General features: G+C 37.8%; 1 protein-coding gene across 1 annotated transcript in view; it reads left to right on the top strand.

The window, feature by feature from the left end:
* The window catches only part of PCCA (propionyl-CoA carboxylase subunit alpha), a 265,701-nt gene that overhangs the window by 155,251 nt on the left and 91,613 nt on the right, over positions 1 to 18,837 (top strand). Inside the window, exon 19 of the mRNA XM_048933195.1 lies at positions 9,458 to 9,560. Within this exon, the coding sequence (XP_048789152.1) occupies positions 9,458 to 9,560 (103 nt within the window). The remainder of the gene's footprint in view (positions 1 to 9,457; positions 9,561 to 18,837) is intronic.

Below are 18,837 nucleotides of genomic sequence, written 5' to 3'. Positions count from 1 at the left end.
TCCCTTTAACATGCATCTTCAAAGCCTGTAGTGTGAGAAAGACGGGGCAGGAAAGAGCAGTGCAGAACATGGTTCTTTTGAAACCAGGGATGTTTACCTATTGACTTAGAAAGGAGATGACAAGCCTTTATCCTGTCTGTCTCTGGTGCTTAGTAAAATTAGTCTTGAAACACTTGTATTGCAGTAATACAAACTAATAGTCCATTGACTCCCCCCCCCCCCCCCCCCAACAACAACAAAAAAAAAAACAAAAAACCAATCTGGGATATTTGTTACATTTTATTTTTCCTAGGCTTCAACCTTTTGTTTCAACTCAGTTTTGTGATATGTGTTTCTGAGGCTCCTCCCTCTGCCAAGGGTGGTGGTGTGATGCACCTTGACCAACCAGTAGTGATTTTTTCCAGGCCTTGTTGCACATTCTTCTACCAGACATGGAAATTCAAAGCCAGATCTGCATCTGGCGGCACCCAACCCTTACTGTTCAGAGAGGGAGATGCCATAAACCAACAGCTTCTCTTTGTTTGTTGCCCTTGAAGTAGTGGCAGCACTTCTTTTCTAAATCCTTCATTTCCCCCACACCCCAGTGCCCCAAATCCTTGGACAAATCACAGTAACTTGAAGATCACTGAATACTTAATTAGATGGATTTTTGGCCCTCTCAATACGACTTGTTTCATATTCCGTGGTCATGATTCCCCCAGACTAAACTGAGGAGGATTGAAGTACAAAATCCACTTTGTGTCAGTCGTTACATGCACTTGTGTTACTGCCATTCTTTGGGTCCTTCCCACCCGCACAGGCTGACTTCTCCACTTTGACTGGAACAGTCAACAATCAGTGGAACATTTAGCAGGCAAAAGTTTCATTTAATAATACTGAGCTGTTGTTACAAATACTTCAGTATTTTCTTCCTGTATCTTATTTTTGTCCTAAACAAGCAATAACCCTAATTTAACTAATCATTTCTCCTGAAATTCTTTCATTCATATCTGTTGCATGTAGTTTTAGGTGAGTAGGAAATCTATACATCATTTTTCTTGTTGTCTCTCTTGTTATTTGTGAGGTCATAATGTGAACAATAGCAGGCATCCTATAAAAAGGATGATAATATATAGAGTGCAGTAGAGATTTATCTTTTGAATGCATGTAATTTAAAATAATTGGAGCCTGGGTTTTTGTGTCAAAGATTCATGGTGTCTGAGTAGTGTAATAAAAATAGATGAGTGTTACCAAAAGGTAGATCAGCCTACCTGAGGACTAACTTACTGAGGAGAGGTGTGTTATGGTTATGGTTAATATCACATGTCTAAAGCCCTGTGGTGTGAACTGAAGAGGTAAGCTGAAGGTGCAGTAGATGATGTATTGATGGTAATGTGAGTCATCGGAGCTCTCTAATGTGCTATAATTGTCTAGATGTTAAGAATTAATACTTATTGAAGACATGCATGTTTTATGTTATCTTTGTAATATAAATTAATTTTTAATGAACTCTTAGGGTTTTTTCATATTCTGTTTTTCCTTTCTAACCAAACAGAATTAGCGGCATTAATTTCATTCGATGGGAATAGAGTGCAGGAAAGATAGAGAACAAAGCTTTAGAATCTGTGAAGCACATCATGTTTTTTTATATGCCAAGGAGAGGATGTGGCTGTCGCATTGCCTGCCAGGAAATAGCATGAGTGCCTGTAGCCATATGCTCTGATCAGATTTATCTGTGAATTGATAGATGCATAGTTCGTGTTTGCCTGTCATCCAGCACCGGTTCCTGTGTATGCACTAAAGGTGCATCTTTTGGAAAATATGACCAAAGTCAGGAAAAATAGATTGTTGCAAAATGATCACAGTTCTTACATTATGGCATATGGGATAGCCAGGAAGGGAAAATCAGACCATCCTTTTCTGGAATCTTGGATACGTAAACCCACATTCCTGAATTAAGTCTCATAGAGAAGAAATAAACAACAGAGCAAATATGATCAGTACAGCGGTATTATGGAAGTGATCTGTGGCATGAAGTGGTTAAGCTGTTAAATGAACTCTTTTGTCTGTGTTGCAACCGCGTTTGCAAGAGGCGGTCAGCTCCGTGATGTGTGAACTTCAACATTTGTATTATTTTTCATTATTTTGCAGACAGGTATTCTCTGTTGGCCTTTTAGAAGGCCGATGTTCTTAACCTCAATGGCGTTGCCAGATTTCTTCAGATATGGCCTTATTCTGACGTATTCTCTCTCCTTTAACTGTAGTAGTCACCTCTCACTCATGATCTTAACGTAGTAAATTGAGCAGGTTTCACTGGGTTTGGTCTTACGCTGTTTATTCTTCAAAGAATTGCTGCATTTCTACCAGATGTTGCTGGCTGTAATGGTGCATCTCTGGAGATGAAAGATGAGTTGATGTGCTTTTTGGGATTAACTTTGTAAATTACTTGTAGTTAAAGAAGCTATTTTAACATAAGAGACAGCACTGAAATGTCACGCCAAGATTTTTTTTTCAAAACAGAAGTTTTAAATTTGATTCTAAAATAAATATTTTGTACTCCCAACTGGCAGAATGGTTTTTCAAAAGTGCCGCACTGTGTGATGTTCTCATTGCTTTCAAATGAGAGGAGCTGGCAGGGGTGAAGCACTTCTTAGCATAACTCCTTCAGTGGGCCTGAATCTAAATACCAAGTTTTGCCTGAACTCTTATGAAGAATAAAGGGAGCAGCAGTAATTGGTAGAAACACAGTTGAGAAATTACATATTTTAATGAAAGAGAAATTGCCCAAAACTTTTTCTTAGTGACAAGTAGATTATTAGATTTCTTTTTCTGTGTAGCAGTTTTCAACAGAAGTCAACATTGACTGATCTGATTAAAAACACCTGCTTCCAAGTAGTTCTTGGTAAATAGTTTTGCTGATTTCAGGAAAGATAGCTAGAAAAATATCAGAAGCATAGATTTGTAAACTGCATGTAAAACAAATGTTTTTTCTCTGTACTTGTGAACACGTGATCTGAGTATTCCTCTATGACTTTGAGCCTGGCCATCCACCTTTTTCTTAGTATGTGCCCCTATTGCTTGTGTTACTTCCCTTTGGAAGGCAGATGTCCCTCTCATGCAATGCTGGAGGTATTTAAGAGATAGGTGGATGTGGCACTAAGGGACATGAGGTTGATGGTTGCACTTGATCTAGAAGGTCTTTTCCAACCTAAACATTGACTCTTATTCCTTCCAAGCAAAAGCAGAGCGAGATGATGATTTCCTCCAGAGTTGCTTGGACACTGGCTTCTTTCTTGTGGGAGTTGAGAAGTAAATCTGAATCTTCATATTCTGAAGGAGATGGATAACGGAGATCTTTCATTCTCTGGGTGCATTTGCTGCAAGCACAAATTTGTTGCAGCTAAGTTTGCAATAGCGCAAATTTTACTTCCTTTTCCTGATAGATTTAAAGCTAAGAGCTATAAAAGATTTTTTAAGAGACTTAGAGTTGTTGATATTAGCCTGCGTGCCTGGAGCACATCTTTTCCTCCAGACTTTGGAGTTGGCTTCGGCAGAGGATCCTCTAGTTCCTGGACACCTGCTTGGCTATCAAGAAGCTAGAGTAGAGCAGGCAAGCAGGACCCATTAGGCTAAAGACATTCAGAAAGAAAGAAGGTGAACCAGGGTGACCTCAGGTTGTCTGCAGGGTTAGCTGACAAAAGCGCTTGAGCTACAACTTAAATCCAGGTAGCTACATTCACCCTCAAGTTACAGAATCTAGATTTAACAATTTCATTACTTTGCCTTGATCTGGGATTTGCTGATGAAGACATTGGAGGCTTTCTGTAAACGTTGCATTGCAGGCCTTTGTATCAATCCTCCAGGAGGCTTCCGTTAAAGGAAACATCCAGATGTATATTACTTCGAATGAAAGTACATTTCACTCCATAATGTTCTTTTAAAGCAATGCTTTCTACTTCATAGTTTACCTCCCACATAATTTCATTTTTTTCCAGTGGTCTCTGTTCAGACATAGCTCACATGTCTCTAAATTTACATTTTTGTTATTGATCTAAACTTAATGTGCAAGAAAGTGCAATATAAAGCCATTCTGACATAACCGTTTTGACATTAGCTATTGGATAATTCAGCCTTTGTCTGATAGCTGGCACACTGGCTAGTAGAGGTTATTATTTTGTATGACACATGCAGAACTATAATTTACTCTAATGATGGTATATTTTCGTACTCTTGGTGAAAGGACTTATGTATACATAATGCATACATAAAGCAGAAAGAAGGGAAACCCATTTTTATGTACAGATGAATCCATCTGAATATATGCAGAAGTGTGTGTGAGTACATATAGAGAAAATATTTCAAATTGCTGAATAAAATATTCCCAGATTCTTAGGTTCCTTTCACATAATTTCTAGTTCTTAAAATAATCCTGTGAAAATGCTGCTTTTATCTTCTCTGTGCAGCGATGAACTTTTATGTTGGAAAGTGTTGAAAGTACTCAGATAGTAAAGCTTAGATTTTTGTTTTGTTTGGCAGTACATTTCTGTTTAGAATTCTTTTAATCTATCCATTCCCTGCTTTTATATTCATCTGATAGTTGAAGGTTCTGTGAAGGATATTTCTTTGTATGAGAACTTATTAAACCAATAATGCTCAAAAGTATATGATTTACTTCCTTTTTTTTCCTGTTTTATATCACAAGACATACTCCTGTTTGAGTTGTTAAATTTCTAGTTGCTTTTCTCAAGTTTTCTGGGTTGGGGAGGGGTAGCATGGAGAAAATAAGAAACAATTTATATGGTAGATCTAAAGTTTCATTAAAATTGCTTATGCCCTGTCCCAGGCATTTTAAGTGGGCCATCTGTCTAAACATCTCTCCATTTTTTTCTGATCATTTCCTCGACTTATTCATGAGCCATGGGAGGGCTCCTTTGTAGTCTCCATGTAGCTGGTTCAGTCTACCCCCACTGAATACATCTATGTGCTTGCATAACATATCTTTTCACAGTGCTGGAAATTCTCTGAACTTGGTTCAGATGAATGGCCCACTTTCTGAAGGTCTTTTTTTCTCCTCCTGCAAAGATTTGTATGCAGAAACTGACCTTGGTGGCTACAGAATCCAGCACATTATTCTTGATCATTTTACAGGCCACCTGCTGTGAAAGTTATGATGAAGGATTTCTTAATGATTCTTTGACCATTAACATTGTTTTAAGTCAATATTTCACTTTTATTTAACTGCTGAATAGGTAATTGCACGATTGAAAAGCAGCTTTACAGAGTGCCACATAATGTGGTCTTCAAATGCTTATAATCTTTCATAACCGGAGAGTTTGTTGTGATAGTTTGGGATTTCTCTGCCTTTACCTGAAGTTTTATGCAGCAAAAATATCAGAAGTAAAAAATGTTCTAAGTTTTCCCCTGTGTTAGAATTCACATTTTGAATTGAAAGTTAAAAAAAAATAAAAAATAAAAAAATCCATACGCAATTTCCTGACCCTTTAGGAGCTGGTGACATTTATCATAGCTCATTACATCATCAACAGTAATCGAGAGAGAGGAGTTTATTTGCCACAAACTGCAGAAAATTGTAGTTTTATTGAGTTCCTCCTATGCGATTGGTTGATGACAATCAAAATGGACAAACTGGGGCAGAGTTATTACTCGCCTTGCCTTTGTGAACGTCTGTTTTCTTTCCTTATTTATTTCTGCCTAGAACAGGTAATAGTTTAACTAGTGTCTGTTTTTCATGAGCGCAGCGAGTGTGTATCAGCTAAAATCTTTAGTAGCTTTCTGCGTCCCTCACTGAAAATTTGCAAAGCAGGAGTTGTAATGGCTGTGTTATTCAAAACATTTTCTGTCTCTCATTTTCTGTAGTGGCAGCTGGGGCTAAAAGGAATATAACGCAGTGTGCTGCGTATGGAATGCCTTAGGAGACCGTGACATCACCTGCAGTTGAGTGACAAGGATTGAAAAGAAATAACTAAGCAGGTGAAAGGAGCTGTTTTGCTTCTCACGCCGTTTACACGTTTTTATAACTTACGTGGTTAGAGTAACACCTTTCTGACTTGGAGCCAGCCCATCCGCCTTCCTCGTAGTACACTCCCCATTGCTGGTGCTACTTCTCCTTGGAAGGCAGGTCAGAGAAGACTGTATGGAAAGAGTTCATTATGCCCTCCTCCCTCTGGTCCTGTCTGTGCTGCCACACTGTGCTCCCTTTGCTCTCCCCCTCTCCTTGTGTGTAATACTGGCAAGGGAAAACAGCCTCTCTGTGGCCTGCTTCCTGTTCACCCAGCACTCGGCTTGCTGCTGAACTTGTGTTTCTTCCTGCAGCCAGTCATCTCCACACATCATTTCTTTGATGTTTCACGTGTTAGGACTGAGAGAAGAAAGGGAATGTTGAACTTTGTAATACTGAATCTGAGATTGGAGTGAAAACAATTAAAAATTTTGCTTCTTTTGTAGTAATAAAAATGGCATCATTTTGTCTTCCAGTATTTTTTTTTTAATGTGAATAAACTATCTAAGATTTCAGCCCAGTATGTAGAATTCTTAAAGTTTCAAATCTTTCAAAACAGCCAGAAATTTGTGGCATTTATATCAACTAGTAGAACATATATTCAAAAGTCCTAACTGAGGGGCTTTCTCCTGCACTTGGGCATCTCATACGCTATAAAAATAGACAGACAAAACATCCCCTCTCCCTTTCTTAACCTGATAGAAACTTCAGCATTTCTGAAGTAGCTCACAGGTTCGATCAGCTTGATCAGCTTTCTACCCATTGATTTTCAAGAAACTTGGATTGGCTTTGACCTTTGCTTTTGAACTTTGTAGCAGGTACCCTATGATAGGTTGCACGCATAGGCATCCAAATGGGTCTCCATATATTAAAAAAAAAAAAAAAAAGCAAACCAAACCCCACCCCACAAACCTTTCAATCCTATCAAAATACTGAAAAAAAAAAAAATAAAAAAAATTAAAGGGATTTGTTTTAATGAAGAAAAAGCAGAATTCTTATGAGAGAGTGTACATATCTATTTTAGTCAATATAGTTGTAGATCAGCTACGTAGCCCCAGGCATTTGCTTAGCAAAGCTAAAAAATGTCCCTGTGCAAGAGAATCCAGCAATTCCAGAAGGGACATAAAACTTGCAGTGTACTTTGCTATTAGATACATCTCTGGACCTTGCCCTCCTGACCACCAGTGTTGCAGAGAGAAATTATATGCCTGTGGGGCAGTTTGAAACCCCGTCAAAGCAGTGATCATAGTCATGCCTTTCAAGAGGCATGCATCCTGTTTGGAGATACACTTGACAAAGCTCAGCAAGACAGGACTGAACAAAAATAATCCCTGCTGGAGAACAAGACTGTCTTTCCTTTGATGGCCAGCGGCCAGATTCATGAGGTCACTTCCAGTCAAATGCAATATGAAGCAAGGGCATGCCAGCGGGGTTATAAGGAATCTCATGCCATCAATGAAGCAGATCCTACTAAGCTGTGTTTGAGATGAGGTCTTACTTCTTACACAAGAAATGTGAAGTTTCTATAGAGCACTGTTGGTTATTATAATAGAATACTATATAGAATTTAGCTGGGTTCTTCCATAGTCCACTACATTCCTCCTTACTGTTGCTCTTGTGCCAGGAAGTGCAATGAAAACATTTCTCTGCCTGCTACCTGTTCAGGAAATTCCTCAGTTCCTCTTCTTCAGGAACTCCAGTGTCTGTAATGTTTCCTATCAGCCAGTGTAAATGTTTTGGTGACATAAAGAAGTTTGAAGATGAGGTGCTGAGAAATGTCATTGCACCCAATAAGCCATAGACCATTTCCATTAATAAGCCATTTCCATTTCATTTTGACAATTATCTCCATATACTGAATGAGAAGTATAATGCTTGGCATCCCTAGCATGGGAACAGGCTATTTTCAATATTATGAACTTTGTGAGGAGTGTTGGTTATAGAAGTGATCAAGGGTGTTTGGTGAAAGGTGGTATAAGACTGGCTTGCATCCAGAGTAACTAATGGTAAATGCATCTATTAGTCTAGCTAATGCATCACATGCTTTGATTTTACCCATTTCAGGCACATTGCAAAGCACAATTTTTAGAAACTTCTTGGCTGTTTGGATTCCTGAGTTTCTATTTGCCTGTATTTTAGATGTTGAAAAAACCCAACCACCTTAAAGGAATTGCGTAAATCCTTAGCAAGTCGGTATGTTATCCTTGGCTTCTCCTGTGCCTCTGGAGGACTCAGGTGCTTCTCCCTGTTGATTCCAGACACGCCGAGCATTTCCTTGGGGGGAGATGTGGTTCACTGGGCCCCTGAATCCTTAGTAGAATGCATGTGACACTATCCAGAAAAATGTGTTTCCAAGTTTTAAAACTCTGAAGACTGCACTGAAACATTCTATGATAGATGAGTATTATACCTGAAAAGAAGATACAAATGTGGTGAGCTTAGTGTTGTACATTTCCTACGGAGAATCTGAACGTGTGTAGAAGTCAGTGTGGAAGAAAAGCTGTGCCAAAATAACGCACCTTTGTCCCAATGGTGTTAAACTCCACCTTTGTACATTCTTGTTTAAGCTACAGAGGAGACTGCTGATGTATTCTGCTGATGTAGAAACATCTGCTGATGTTTCTGCTGATGTACCAGAAAAGATTGCAGCCTACTTTGGACACATGTTGTTACAACAAAATTGAAGAGATGTGGGAAGCTATGCGGGAAGGAAATAAATCAAAGTTACAAATATACATTTTAAATAAAATATTGAAAACTACTTATTTCACTCTGAATTAACAAGAATGACTCTTCAGGTCTGTTTCCCTTGTTGTCAGATACGCTTCGTTGAGCTGAAGTTGGAAAGATTCATGGTTCTCGTGTTACCTGATAACTGGTGCAGCCACTGACTGCTGTGGGAACAGATATAATCCCGTGTATGGGTTGTGATACAGTCATTTTTCAGTTTATTTGAAGGACTCTGTGGATGAAATTCTATAAAATATACATTCATTATAAAATTGTGTGTATTACGGGTTTGGCGGAATCTTTTGTGTCTAATTGGACTTTAATTAAGGTTTACTAAGAATGATGAAAGGACTAGCGTTTATATTTTGCACATAGAAAGAATGCTGCAGCTATCAGTGTTGCTATTCTTCTGCCAACCCACTTTCTCATCTGCTTTTCATCCTGTTTGAATTAATTCTGTAGCAAGTGCTGGATGCATTGAAGAGCTTCCCATAACTATCAGCATAGCCAGTGTGTCAAGGCAAAGAAAGAAAGAGTGCATTTTCTCTTCATACCTCATTTGACAAAAAAAAAGTATCCAATATTTTTTTTGAAATATGCTTTCCTGGTTGTGTCTATAAATTAATGATGTTTTATATCCTTCATGACCATCCTATGAGGAAAGTTCTCCTGGTTTAAGTGGGAAAAATGTGAAATTTATTAAAAATTCTTTTTCTGTTTGTTTTTTAGAATTCCTATTGCTAAATCAAAGAGAAGTAGCTGGGAGCTCTCTGTGCATCTAGGGGATGGGATTTACCCTGTTGCAGTTTCAAAGGATGGCTCATCATTTTCTGTAAGTTCTGCTCATTTTCCAAGATTTTCAGTCCATTTGAGACAATTTACATTGCCATTGACTCTTACTATAATCTGTTTGTTCAGTTACCAAACATGGATGTTTGTCTTGTCTTTAGCAGGAATAATACTGGATTACAAAAAAAAAAGACTCTCTGTTAATTAAATAGTGTGACTGTATAGAGATTTTTCTCTGCTCATGTCTGTGGAACATTTTTAATGCACTTAAATTAGCTTTTTAATTAACAACCCTCTTTAGTGTCTTGTTTAGAAATAAGGTCTTCATGCTTCCATTATAAATATTTAAGAGTGAGAAAATAACTGCAATGTTGAGAAACATTATGATAGCTTAGTTCAGTGATTAAAAAGACAAAGAACTGAGCAAGTTGCATATATAATCACACTAGAATTAAATTATCTGACACCTAAGTAGTAAAACTGCATGCAAGCATAGTAAAATCACTTCAGATGCATGCGTTTTAACTATTATTTTTACAAATATTGTAAAACAATTACTTAAACAATACTGTCAGTATAAAAGGCAGACGAGACTATGCCAGTAGAACAATGGTGATGCTGTGTTCAGCAGAAAAAAGCCAGGATGCAAGCTGGTTGAATCGTGTTAAGACAGTAGATTTATAGAGAGAACTACTTTTTAAGTCTATTAATAGTAATTCCATAATAAAATGAGATTTTTAAAAATAGTTCACTTCCATAGCATCTGTTAACTCTTAGGCAAAAGTTTTCAAAGGGATCTGAGAAAGTCAGTTTCTCCTGGAATCACTGAAATACAGGACAAGACTGTGAGGAACCTCAGAAGTCTCCCAGTCTGCCTCTGTTTGCTCTTCTTGCCAGTCTTCTCTGAAGAATGTTCTGCAACATCTGCTTCATGATATTTTTAGTTGTGGTGTTTACAGCTAGGTCATATTCAGAATCATGAGATTTACTTGAAAGAGGATGTTTAAATGAATATTTCATCAAGCAAAGACAGTATTGTCTTGGTGATTCACTCTTGCTTTGCTCTACTGTGATTTCTATTTAAGAAGTATAGAAGTTGTAGTCGGTAATGTTTTTAGGTGATTATTTTCACTTATGTGAAACTGAGCAAATAAAAATTTTGCCTTTGAAAAATCTTTTTGTTGGCCTAAGTAGGACAAGAATATGCCTAACTAGTTTATTTTAGAACAGTGCATCTTTCTCTGTTGCACTGTTTCATACATACTCCAGATGAATATAAGATAAACGTGTGAGTGGAGACCAGAGATACTCCCTGTTCCATGTGGATCATAGGTGTGCAGAAAAAAAGGATGTGGGCAAAATCCATAAGCATCTTTTAAAGTTCCCTCATGCAAACTCACTACTTGAAATATCAAAGGTGGAGGTCAGTTCAGTTGTAGTGTTAATTTCTCTTAGGAAAAAAATACTGGGAGGTCTTCAGTGCGACTTTCTCACTTGGTCCATAGAATGTAGCACCGTACCACAGCTGAGACATTTATCCCCCTTGTGAATTGTGCTTTGTGAGCTAAGGCCATGTCAGAACACTTTCCTTTTTTCTAAATTGGTAAAATTTATACTTGTTCTGTGAACTTCACTGCAACCCGTTGTTCAGGCAGCACAACAGCCTTGTCACAACAGGGCAGGACTGGCAGTGGTCTGTCTGCTCTTTCCAGGAGCTGTCATTGCCCCCAGCCTTTCCACCTTTTAGCAGCAAGGTTGCTATCTGTTAGTAGTCAGCCTGGAGCTATATGCAGCTTTGAGGGTTAGAAAGTGGCTGCTGCTTTTTAAGGGGGTAGCACATGCATTTTTGAATGATTTAGTTGAGTTTTATTTAGTTGTCTAGGCTCAAGCTTATATTAACTTGGTTAATTTTAATAAACATTATCTTTAAGTCAGACTAAGGAAGGTTTATAGCTAGGAGGCCTAAGCGTTCTTCTGTGCTTTTGTGTACATTGATGTTGAAGGTAACTGAAATTATAAGCTTATATATGAGTTATTCCTAGGTTAATGAGCAGCAGTTGTAAGCTGCACTGTATCTCTTCAAGGTGCACTAACTCTGAGAAAGGAGTTACGCTTTTGCTGCTGGTAATTATTGACATACAGCAACTTTAACGTACAGTAAATCATTCCTAACTGTGCCACAGACCAAATCTGTCAAAATCTGGAGCTGCTAAATACTTCTAATGTTGCAGCAGCATGGGCATTACAGCTCATGCAAGCCCATTATAACGTGGCATGTGCGGAATCTGATTGCTACTCCTTCAGTTTATTATTCAAACAGTAAAACCTCCAATATAATCAAGTTGTTTGGCATTACTGGGCTAAACAAGAGCGAGTAGTTAAGCATGTCCTTATTTTTGTTTACTTTTGTAAATTCCTTTATATTTCAAAGTCAGTTGGCCCCCCTTTGCTACTTTCCCTTGTAGGAAAATTGCTGTGGGCAAGCAGTGCTCTGTGGGAATCCCACTGGGGCAGAGAGGAGAGCAGCAGGCCTGCAAAGATCCTGCTTATCTCTGTGCAGCCCTGTGGTGCGTTAGGTTGGACAGGAGAGTTAGAAGCAACAGAAAGGAAGAATACGGGTTTGGGTAGCCACAAGGTTGGGAAGGGGGTCTGGAGGCCTGGAGTCAGTAGCTTTGGTGTTCTGATTCTGCCCTAACCAAGGCTATTTACTCTATGAAGAGATAATTTTTTAATTATTTATATCTTGGGTATTTCTTTGCTGATGAAGTAAATCATAGCGGGTGGATTTCATGATTACCATAAGATTTATCTCACTTAAATTTTAAAGTGTCGATATTAAATCCTGAGCTTGGGTTTATGCAAAGCAGGAAACTATTTTTGAATACCAAGATTGTTTAGGTACGCTTGTTTTTCCTTGTTACAGGACAAATAGCAGAGGACATGCTGTTCTTTAATACTTTCTCTTTTTTGCTGGGGCTCTCGTGGGACTATGCTGCAGAGGAGAACAGAATAAATACAGTATAGTCAAAAATCTTCTGATATATTATTCAAAACTTTACAATGGAAAAACAATTGACTTAAGAAAAGCTGAAGACTAGGAATGAGAAATCTTGTTTCTGATTAGGAGGTATAATATACTGCAAGAAAACACAGAAAGACTCAAAGCCTTCTTTATGAACTTTGCTGTCAAAAATGCAGGCCTCACTTTTTGAACTTCCACATTTACTTTTCGCTATGAAGTTGGTGTGACATGGGCTCCTGACTTAGTAGGCTGTGTCCCCTTGTGGCTCATGACAAGGGTAGCTGAATCCATAGTGCAGCTAGATAGCCCAGTGGGAGGGCCGCCTTCACATTCCTCTTCAGAAGTTCGCTCCTGCTGCCAACTGTGCATTGCAGCAGCAACGTTCGCATTCTGATTTACTTTGTTTACCACTGGGACCTTTCCAACAGTGACTTCTTTCTTTTTTCCTTAACTCTTCTACTCTCACCAGCCGAAACCTCACCGCCCCACACTGTGCGGTGCTTTGCTCTCTGCGTAGGGAGCATGAGCAGCAGGCTTCCCCATGGTTCCTGCTGTTCACGGGAGGATCATTTGTCAGCATCCTGGTCTATGGGTCATCTGTGATTTTCTTCCTTTATCATGAGAATCTTAGTGCAGCACTAACTGCTTTTTGCTGCTCTTTATTTTCCAGGATTTTGAGTTCTGTAGCCATCTGTTTTTAACCACTTGATTTGTAACGGAGATCCTTAGTGCAGGCTGACTGTCAGCCACTTTAGAGGCCTTGCTTCCCAAAGCTGAAGGACTTAAAAATAAATGATCAAGCACGGGCAATGTTGTTTGAAACAGTGAAAAGAACAAAAAGTACTTAGCTTTATTGTTTCCTATAGATACTGAAAGCTTTTGTGAATGCCAATTTGCTATGTTTTCTTTTAGAGTAGAATTAGATCTATTATTATTCTGAAGCCATCTACTTCTATGCTATAACACTGACGTTTGTATAAGATGAGCAACTTTGATGGTCTTAGATAACAAGAACTCTCCAACTAAATTAATATAAATGTATTTTTTGTGTATGTGTGTTCCTCTTCCCATGTATTAATTGCTAGAAGAATCCTTGTTAACTAACTGCTTATCATGTATGTCTGTATAGGTATTTGGAGAACAGATTCTAGTCTTTGGTCAGTATCTTCCTTAAATTTACAATTTTTCCTCTCGCTACTACTGAAAAGACCAACAATCAGAATTACTATTAAAATAGGGTTCTAAGGAAGGACAGATACCTTCCTTTACATGAGACAGCCTAAACAGCAATAAAAATAGCCTAAAACAGCAATAAATAGCCCGAAAGTATCCCTTAACCAACCTCTGGAACTTTTTGTTTGGTCCAAATTCAGACAGGAATTGATTTCATCTTCACCTTTTTGACTGTTATTCTGGCTGTCAAGTTTTGATTTTCTCATTTTTTCAGTACAAAGGCATAATCCAGTTTTGCTGGTGAAGGTTGGAGTCTGTTCTTCCTTTGCAAAGCTTGAGTGCTCTGCAGAGCACTGAAGGGCTGAAGAGGCAAAAGCATAAGGAAATTAATCTGCATGTACTGAGCAAACGTGGCTGCTGTGTGGTTTCCCTGTGCCATACTGATTTGTGCCACGTGTCTGAAGGGAATATCCTCAGCCCTTCAGAGCTAAATGTCAACCACCGAGCCTCCTCTGGGCCCAAGTTATGGTAGCTTAGTTGCCTTTTTGCATGCCCTATTGAGACTGCTCACAGCCAGCGTGGAGACTCTCTGCTAATGATACTGAATGGGAGCTGCTTTCCCCAGCCCCACTGATGAGAGCCCCTACTCATTGTTGTGTGCGTAGGACTTCAGTGTCATCACCTGCCCTTCTGAATTGTGGAAGAATTTCATGTCATTCAGTGAAGTAATGCTGTTAAAATGTATAATAAGGATAGTAGCATGGAACGAAAGTGGTCTAAGCAAGAGAGATCGTAATATACTGGACCAGTAATCCAATAATAAGGTTCAATTTATTGGATCCGCCACTATACCATTTTTCCATTACGAAGTATAGAGTTTGCTGGTAAACCCAAGACAAATAACTACTTGACTAGCTCAGTCTTTTCACTGCTGTAACCCACCTTCCTTAATTCCTTCAATATTCTTCAGTATTTCCCTGTTAAGAGAAGTAGACATCTGAAGAATGTTTTGGAAAAAAGCAATGGGTGAATCCAAAGGCTCAAATGACGAATACCAGCACTAAGTAGTTACACTTTAGGAGATACAGTCATGGTTATTTCTTTGAAGTTTATTGCTGTATGCATAAGATGAGGACATAATTTTCCTTTCAGCATGGAATTTGTGGCGGTTTTTATGCAATATACTGCATTCTTGAAGAACTTTTGGGTATAGTCCATTTTCTGATTCTTTACTATAAAAGAGGAATCCTCTCTCTTGGGATTTCTTTATTGCTGATTTGCATGATTTCTCTGGAAGTAATTGTTGTCGTTCTTTTTCATGTTAAAAAACGGCCATCTCTGTTAGGGTTCTTCATCTCTGTAGTAGATGCATACCTTCCCAGACCACTTGGATTCATCTTCCAGCCTGTTTAGTTGACAAAGAATTTCCAGATGTTTTCAGTTATAAAGTAGCTTCTTATCACTGAAGTTGTGGTGAATGAAAGTTGTTTATTTTTTCAAAAAAAGCATAAGGTGAAATAGTTCAGAAGTTACTTTGAACAAATGGAAATTTGATATGTTTCCAAAGGGACCTGTGTAGGTCAAACACCAAATAAGAAGACCAGAGAAAGCTTAATTATGTGTTCAGATTACTGGTAGGATGGACTGCCATTTTCACAATATATTGGATCACTTCCTAAATTCAAATTTAAGATCAAGTAAATGTCATACTGGCATGGAATCTCTGTGGAAATTTTGTGAAGCTCATTCAAATGTTTCACATGCTTCCAAACGAAGAGTTGATTGATTAATATTTTAAATAATTTTAACTAAAAAGAGTGCTTTTTTTTTTCCTCCCTATCTTTTTAACAATAAGTAAAGAATTTATTAAGTATCTGCGGAGGTGTGAAGTTGTCTTCTCTTAGTATTTTCAAAAAGAAAACTTACTGTGTAGTATGCAAATGAAAATAAAAAAGGAAAGATCTAAGGCATCAGTGCCATTGTTATTTGAATACTTCCTTTATCATTAGCATAGAATAGTTAAGTAGCTATCTATGTTCTTTACTTCTGTAAGTCAATTCATGTATATCTATCTTGTTATGATTAAGCTTTTACTTTAAATTAAAATATAAGATATATTTAATTAGGGAAACTCTTATATGCTGTAAATTTTATAACTGAAGGGTAGGATAATTAAAAAAATCTATTTTAGGAATTCTCTCTGGGGAGAAAAAACACTTGAGAAGGTCCGGAGTCAAGTGGAATGCAGATGAAGTATGTAAAGCATGAAAAGGAATGCTATAATGTAAAAGTGTAACAATGTTGAATGAAATTGCTCTAAACAAACATTTAGTTCATTAAATACAACTGTGAATGGAGCGAGGTCGTAATTCAGTGCCTGTTCAGTACCACGTTTTCAGAAGACCATGCAGAAGAATAATGTTTCCTGGTCCTATCAGTATAAAATTAATGATCTTATAAGAAAATGAGTCATAACTACTAGTATTTTCCATTTCTGATATGTTTCAGGCACATCATTCCTTATAACTAATAAATCAAATAAAAGAAATGTAAGACCTGTATCAATAGAGGTGAAAAGCACATATCTGTAGGAATTAAAGCAAAAAGGAAAGGGAGCTGGAAAAGATGAAAGTCCTATATCTTCTACAGGAGGGAAGGAAATTTTTCCTCTCAATTTCTAAATAGGACCTTCTATTATACAGTGACATATATGTTATGTTGTTATGTGCGTGTAATGAAATACACTGTTATTCTGACATCCTATGTTATTTTTAGTGAAGGGAAACTGTAGACATAAGTATAGAGGGCAGATCAGTTATGTATTCCTTGAAGCTATGAGCAGAAAACTTTAACTGACTTTGTCAAAGTAGTGTGTATTTTCCTTGCACAATAGCATACAAATTCTCCACTGAAGTTCTGCAAACAAATCTCTTCATCACTACATTCTGTAGGTTGTTGTTCAGGCAGGAGTTAAGGTACATATTTGCACCTTTCTGAGTATTTAGGATATTTCATGATGAATGTACTGTTCTGCTACAGCTGGTTTTTCATGACATCTGTAATCCAAAATGGTGTCTTGAGAGCCAGAAGCTGCTGATTGTATTCAGCATTTGGACTGCTTGGACTCGTATTTAAAATAGAATTTGTTAATTTAATGTAACAAATAGCATTGATAATGAAAACATTTAGTAAAGCGTATCTCTTGACATCAGTTAGATGCTTTCTTCTGCCTACCTGATGGATGCTAACGCTGTGTAATTAACTTTGTTCTATTTGTAAATCTCTTTTCAAATGAGCATGGTAATATCCATGTTTTGGAGTTGCTGTCCCCTCAATTACACTGTTATTTAATCTGCTCAAAAAGGTAGGAAGGTAACTCCATTTTCCCCAGCCAGAAAAGCATATTGTCCAATGTCAGATTAATTACTGTCAAATGCAACTCTGCATTTCTTAGCTACTTAGTTTCCTTTTTGTATTTTGTCTAAAATTGTGCTCTGTAATTCAACTTGGAAGAACAATATAATTAATTTACTGATCTTTGGAATGATAGTTTTTTGTTCAACTTTTTTTTCTTTTAATTAGATTTTCATTAATTGAAGAAAATTGGATCTGGCTTAGGGAAGAGGACTTGTAGAAAGGTTAGAGTCAACTTCTGGGGGGCTGTGGTGACCAACGTTCATTCATCTCTGCCCTCTGACCATTTTGTGTATAGAACACAAGAATGAAGGGAATGTAGATTTCACCTTCCTCCTTTTGCACTCCATCCCTAACTCAGCTGTCCTTTCTTTTGCAACCTTTTTTTTTTTAAGACTTCAATAGTCTGTGTAATGGTATTTTAATGAGGTATATGTATGCTAACCCTTTAGGAAGACAAGAACCCATGATTTCCACCCTTGCAAAGCACTGCTTTTGTCACTGGGTACAGTAATGCTTGTTGCCTGCCTCTGTGGCTGTGGCTTTCCTGATCCTATGCTCATTTCTGCACAGTGGCAGATTTCTGCAGGAAGGGTAGAGATGCCCTCATCCTTCCTGATGTGTGGGGACAGTTTCTCCTGGGGGAGGCACTGCAGGCTTGAACCCTTCAATCTGAGGAGGGCCCTGATCCTCGTGTTCTGACTTTGTGGGCAACTGCTTTAATTGGTACGTTTCTGTGGATGCTGACGTTGTGTTTTTTAAATGAAAGTAGCCTTGGCCTTGGTATCTCGTTGTGAACTCAGTGTTTTCTGGTATGCATCTCCCCTCTGCTGAATTGAGTCTCCCAGAGCATATAGATGCTAGGACATTGTGAATTGTTAATAGTGTCAGATAAGCCAGAAGTAAAAATACTTGGGTAAATATTCGGTGTACTTACCTAATATTTGCATATACTTGTATTAGGAGTGTTTGTGTACTAAGCAAAAGGAGAAAAACAGTCTATCTGGGTTGCATGTTATTTAAAATAACATACTGTTTTAAAAATAAATATATGTAAGGGATTGGTACAATATGTGCATATTTGCTTTGTAAAGAGAGATCGGTGTAGGTTTGTTTGTATATCTCATACTAGTTTATTCATGCAGCACTTTATAAGAGCATACAGAAAATAGCCAGAGTGTTGAAAACTAAAAATAACAAGAAAGTAAGAAACTAATTCTGTAGCTTTAATAACATGCTCTCCCCTCTATGGCAGAGAAGTATAATAGCTTGGTTATAGCAGTTCTGTGGTGTACCATGTTTCTGGTGATTCATAATTCTTCTGTAAAACTCACAGTAACATATGATCTGACACTGGTATGTAGGCTAAAAATAATGCATAAATACAAAATGCAGCAAAAACTATGAAATGTGACATAGCAAAATACTTGAAAAACAAGCATGGTCTGTTTGTATATTTATTTTCCTTGTTTCAGGATCAGGATCTTCATTGTCTTAGAGGAACTAGGTTTTTATGGTGGTGGCTTCTAAATTACCCAGTGAAGACCTGCGGTGTGTTGAGTTTTACTCACAGAGGCAGCTTCATATCATGAGCTCCTGTGACATGAAAATGGACACTGTGTTCTCCTATGGGTCGTGACCCAACAATTCCAGAAATCCCAGTGAGCAATAAACTAAAATATAAATTTAATATCTGTAACAGTACAGAGCA

Source organism: Lagopus muta, chromosome 1 (genome assembly GCF_023343835.1).
Source record: "Lagopus muta isolate bLagMut1 chromosome 1, bLagMut1 primary, whole genome shotgun sequence".
Classification (NCBI taxonomy): domain Eukaryota; kingdom Metazoa; phylum Chordata; class Aves; order Galliformes; family Phasianidae; genus Lagopus; species Lagopus muta.
This window is presented reverse-complemented; position numbering and strand designations above follow the sequence as displayed.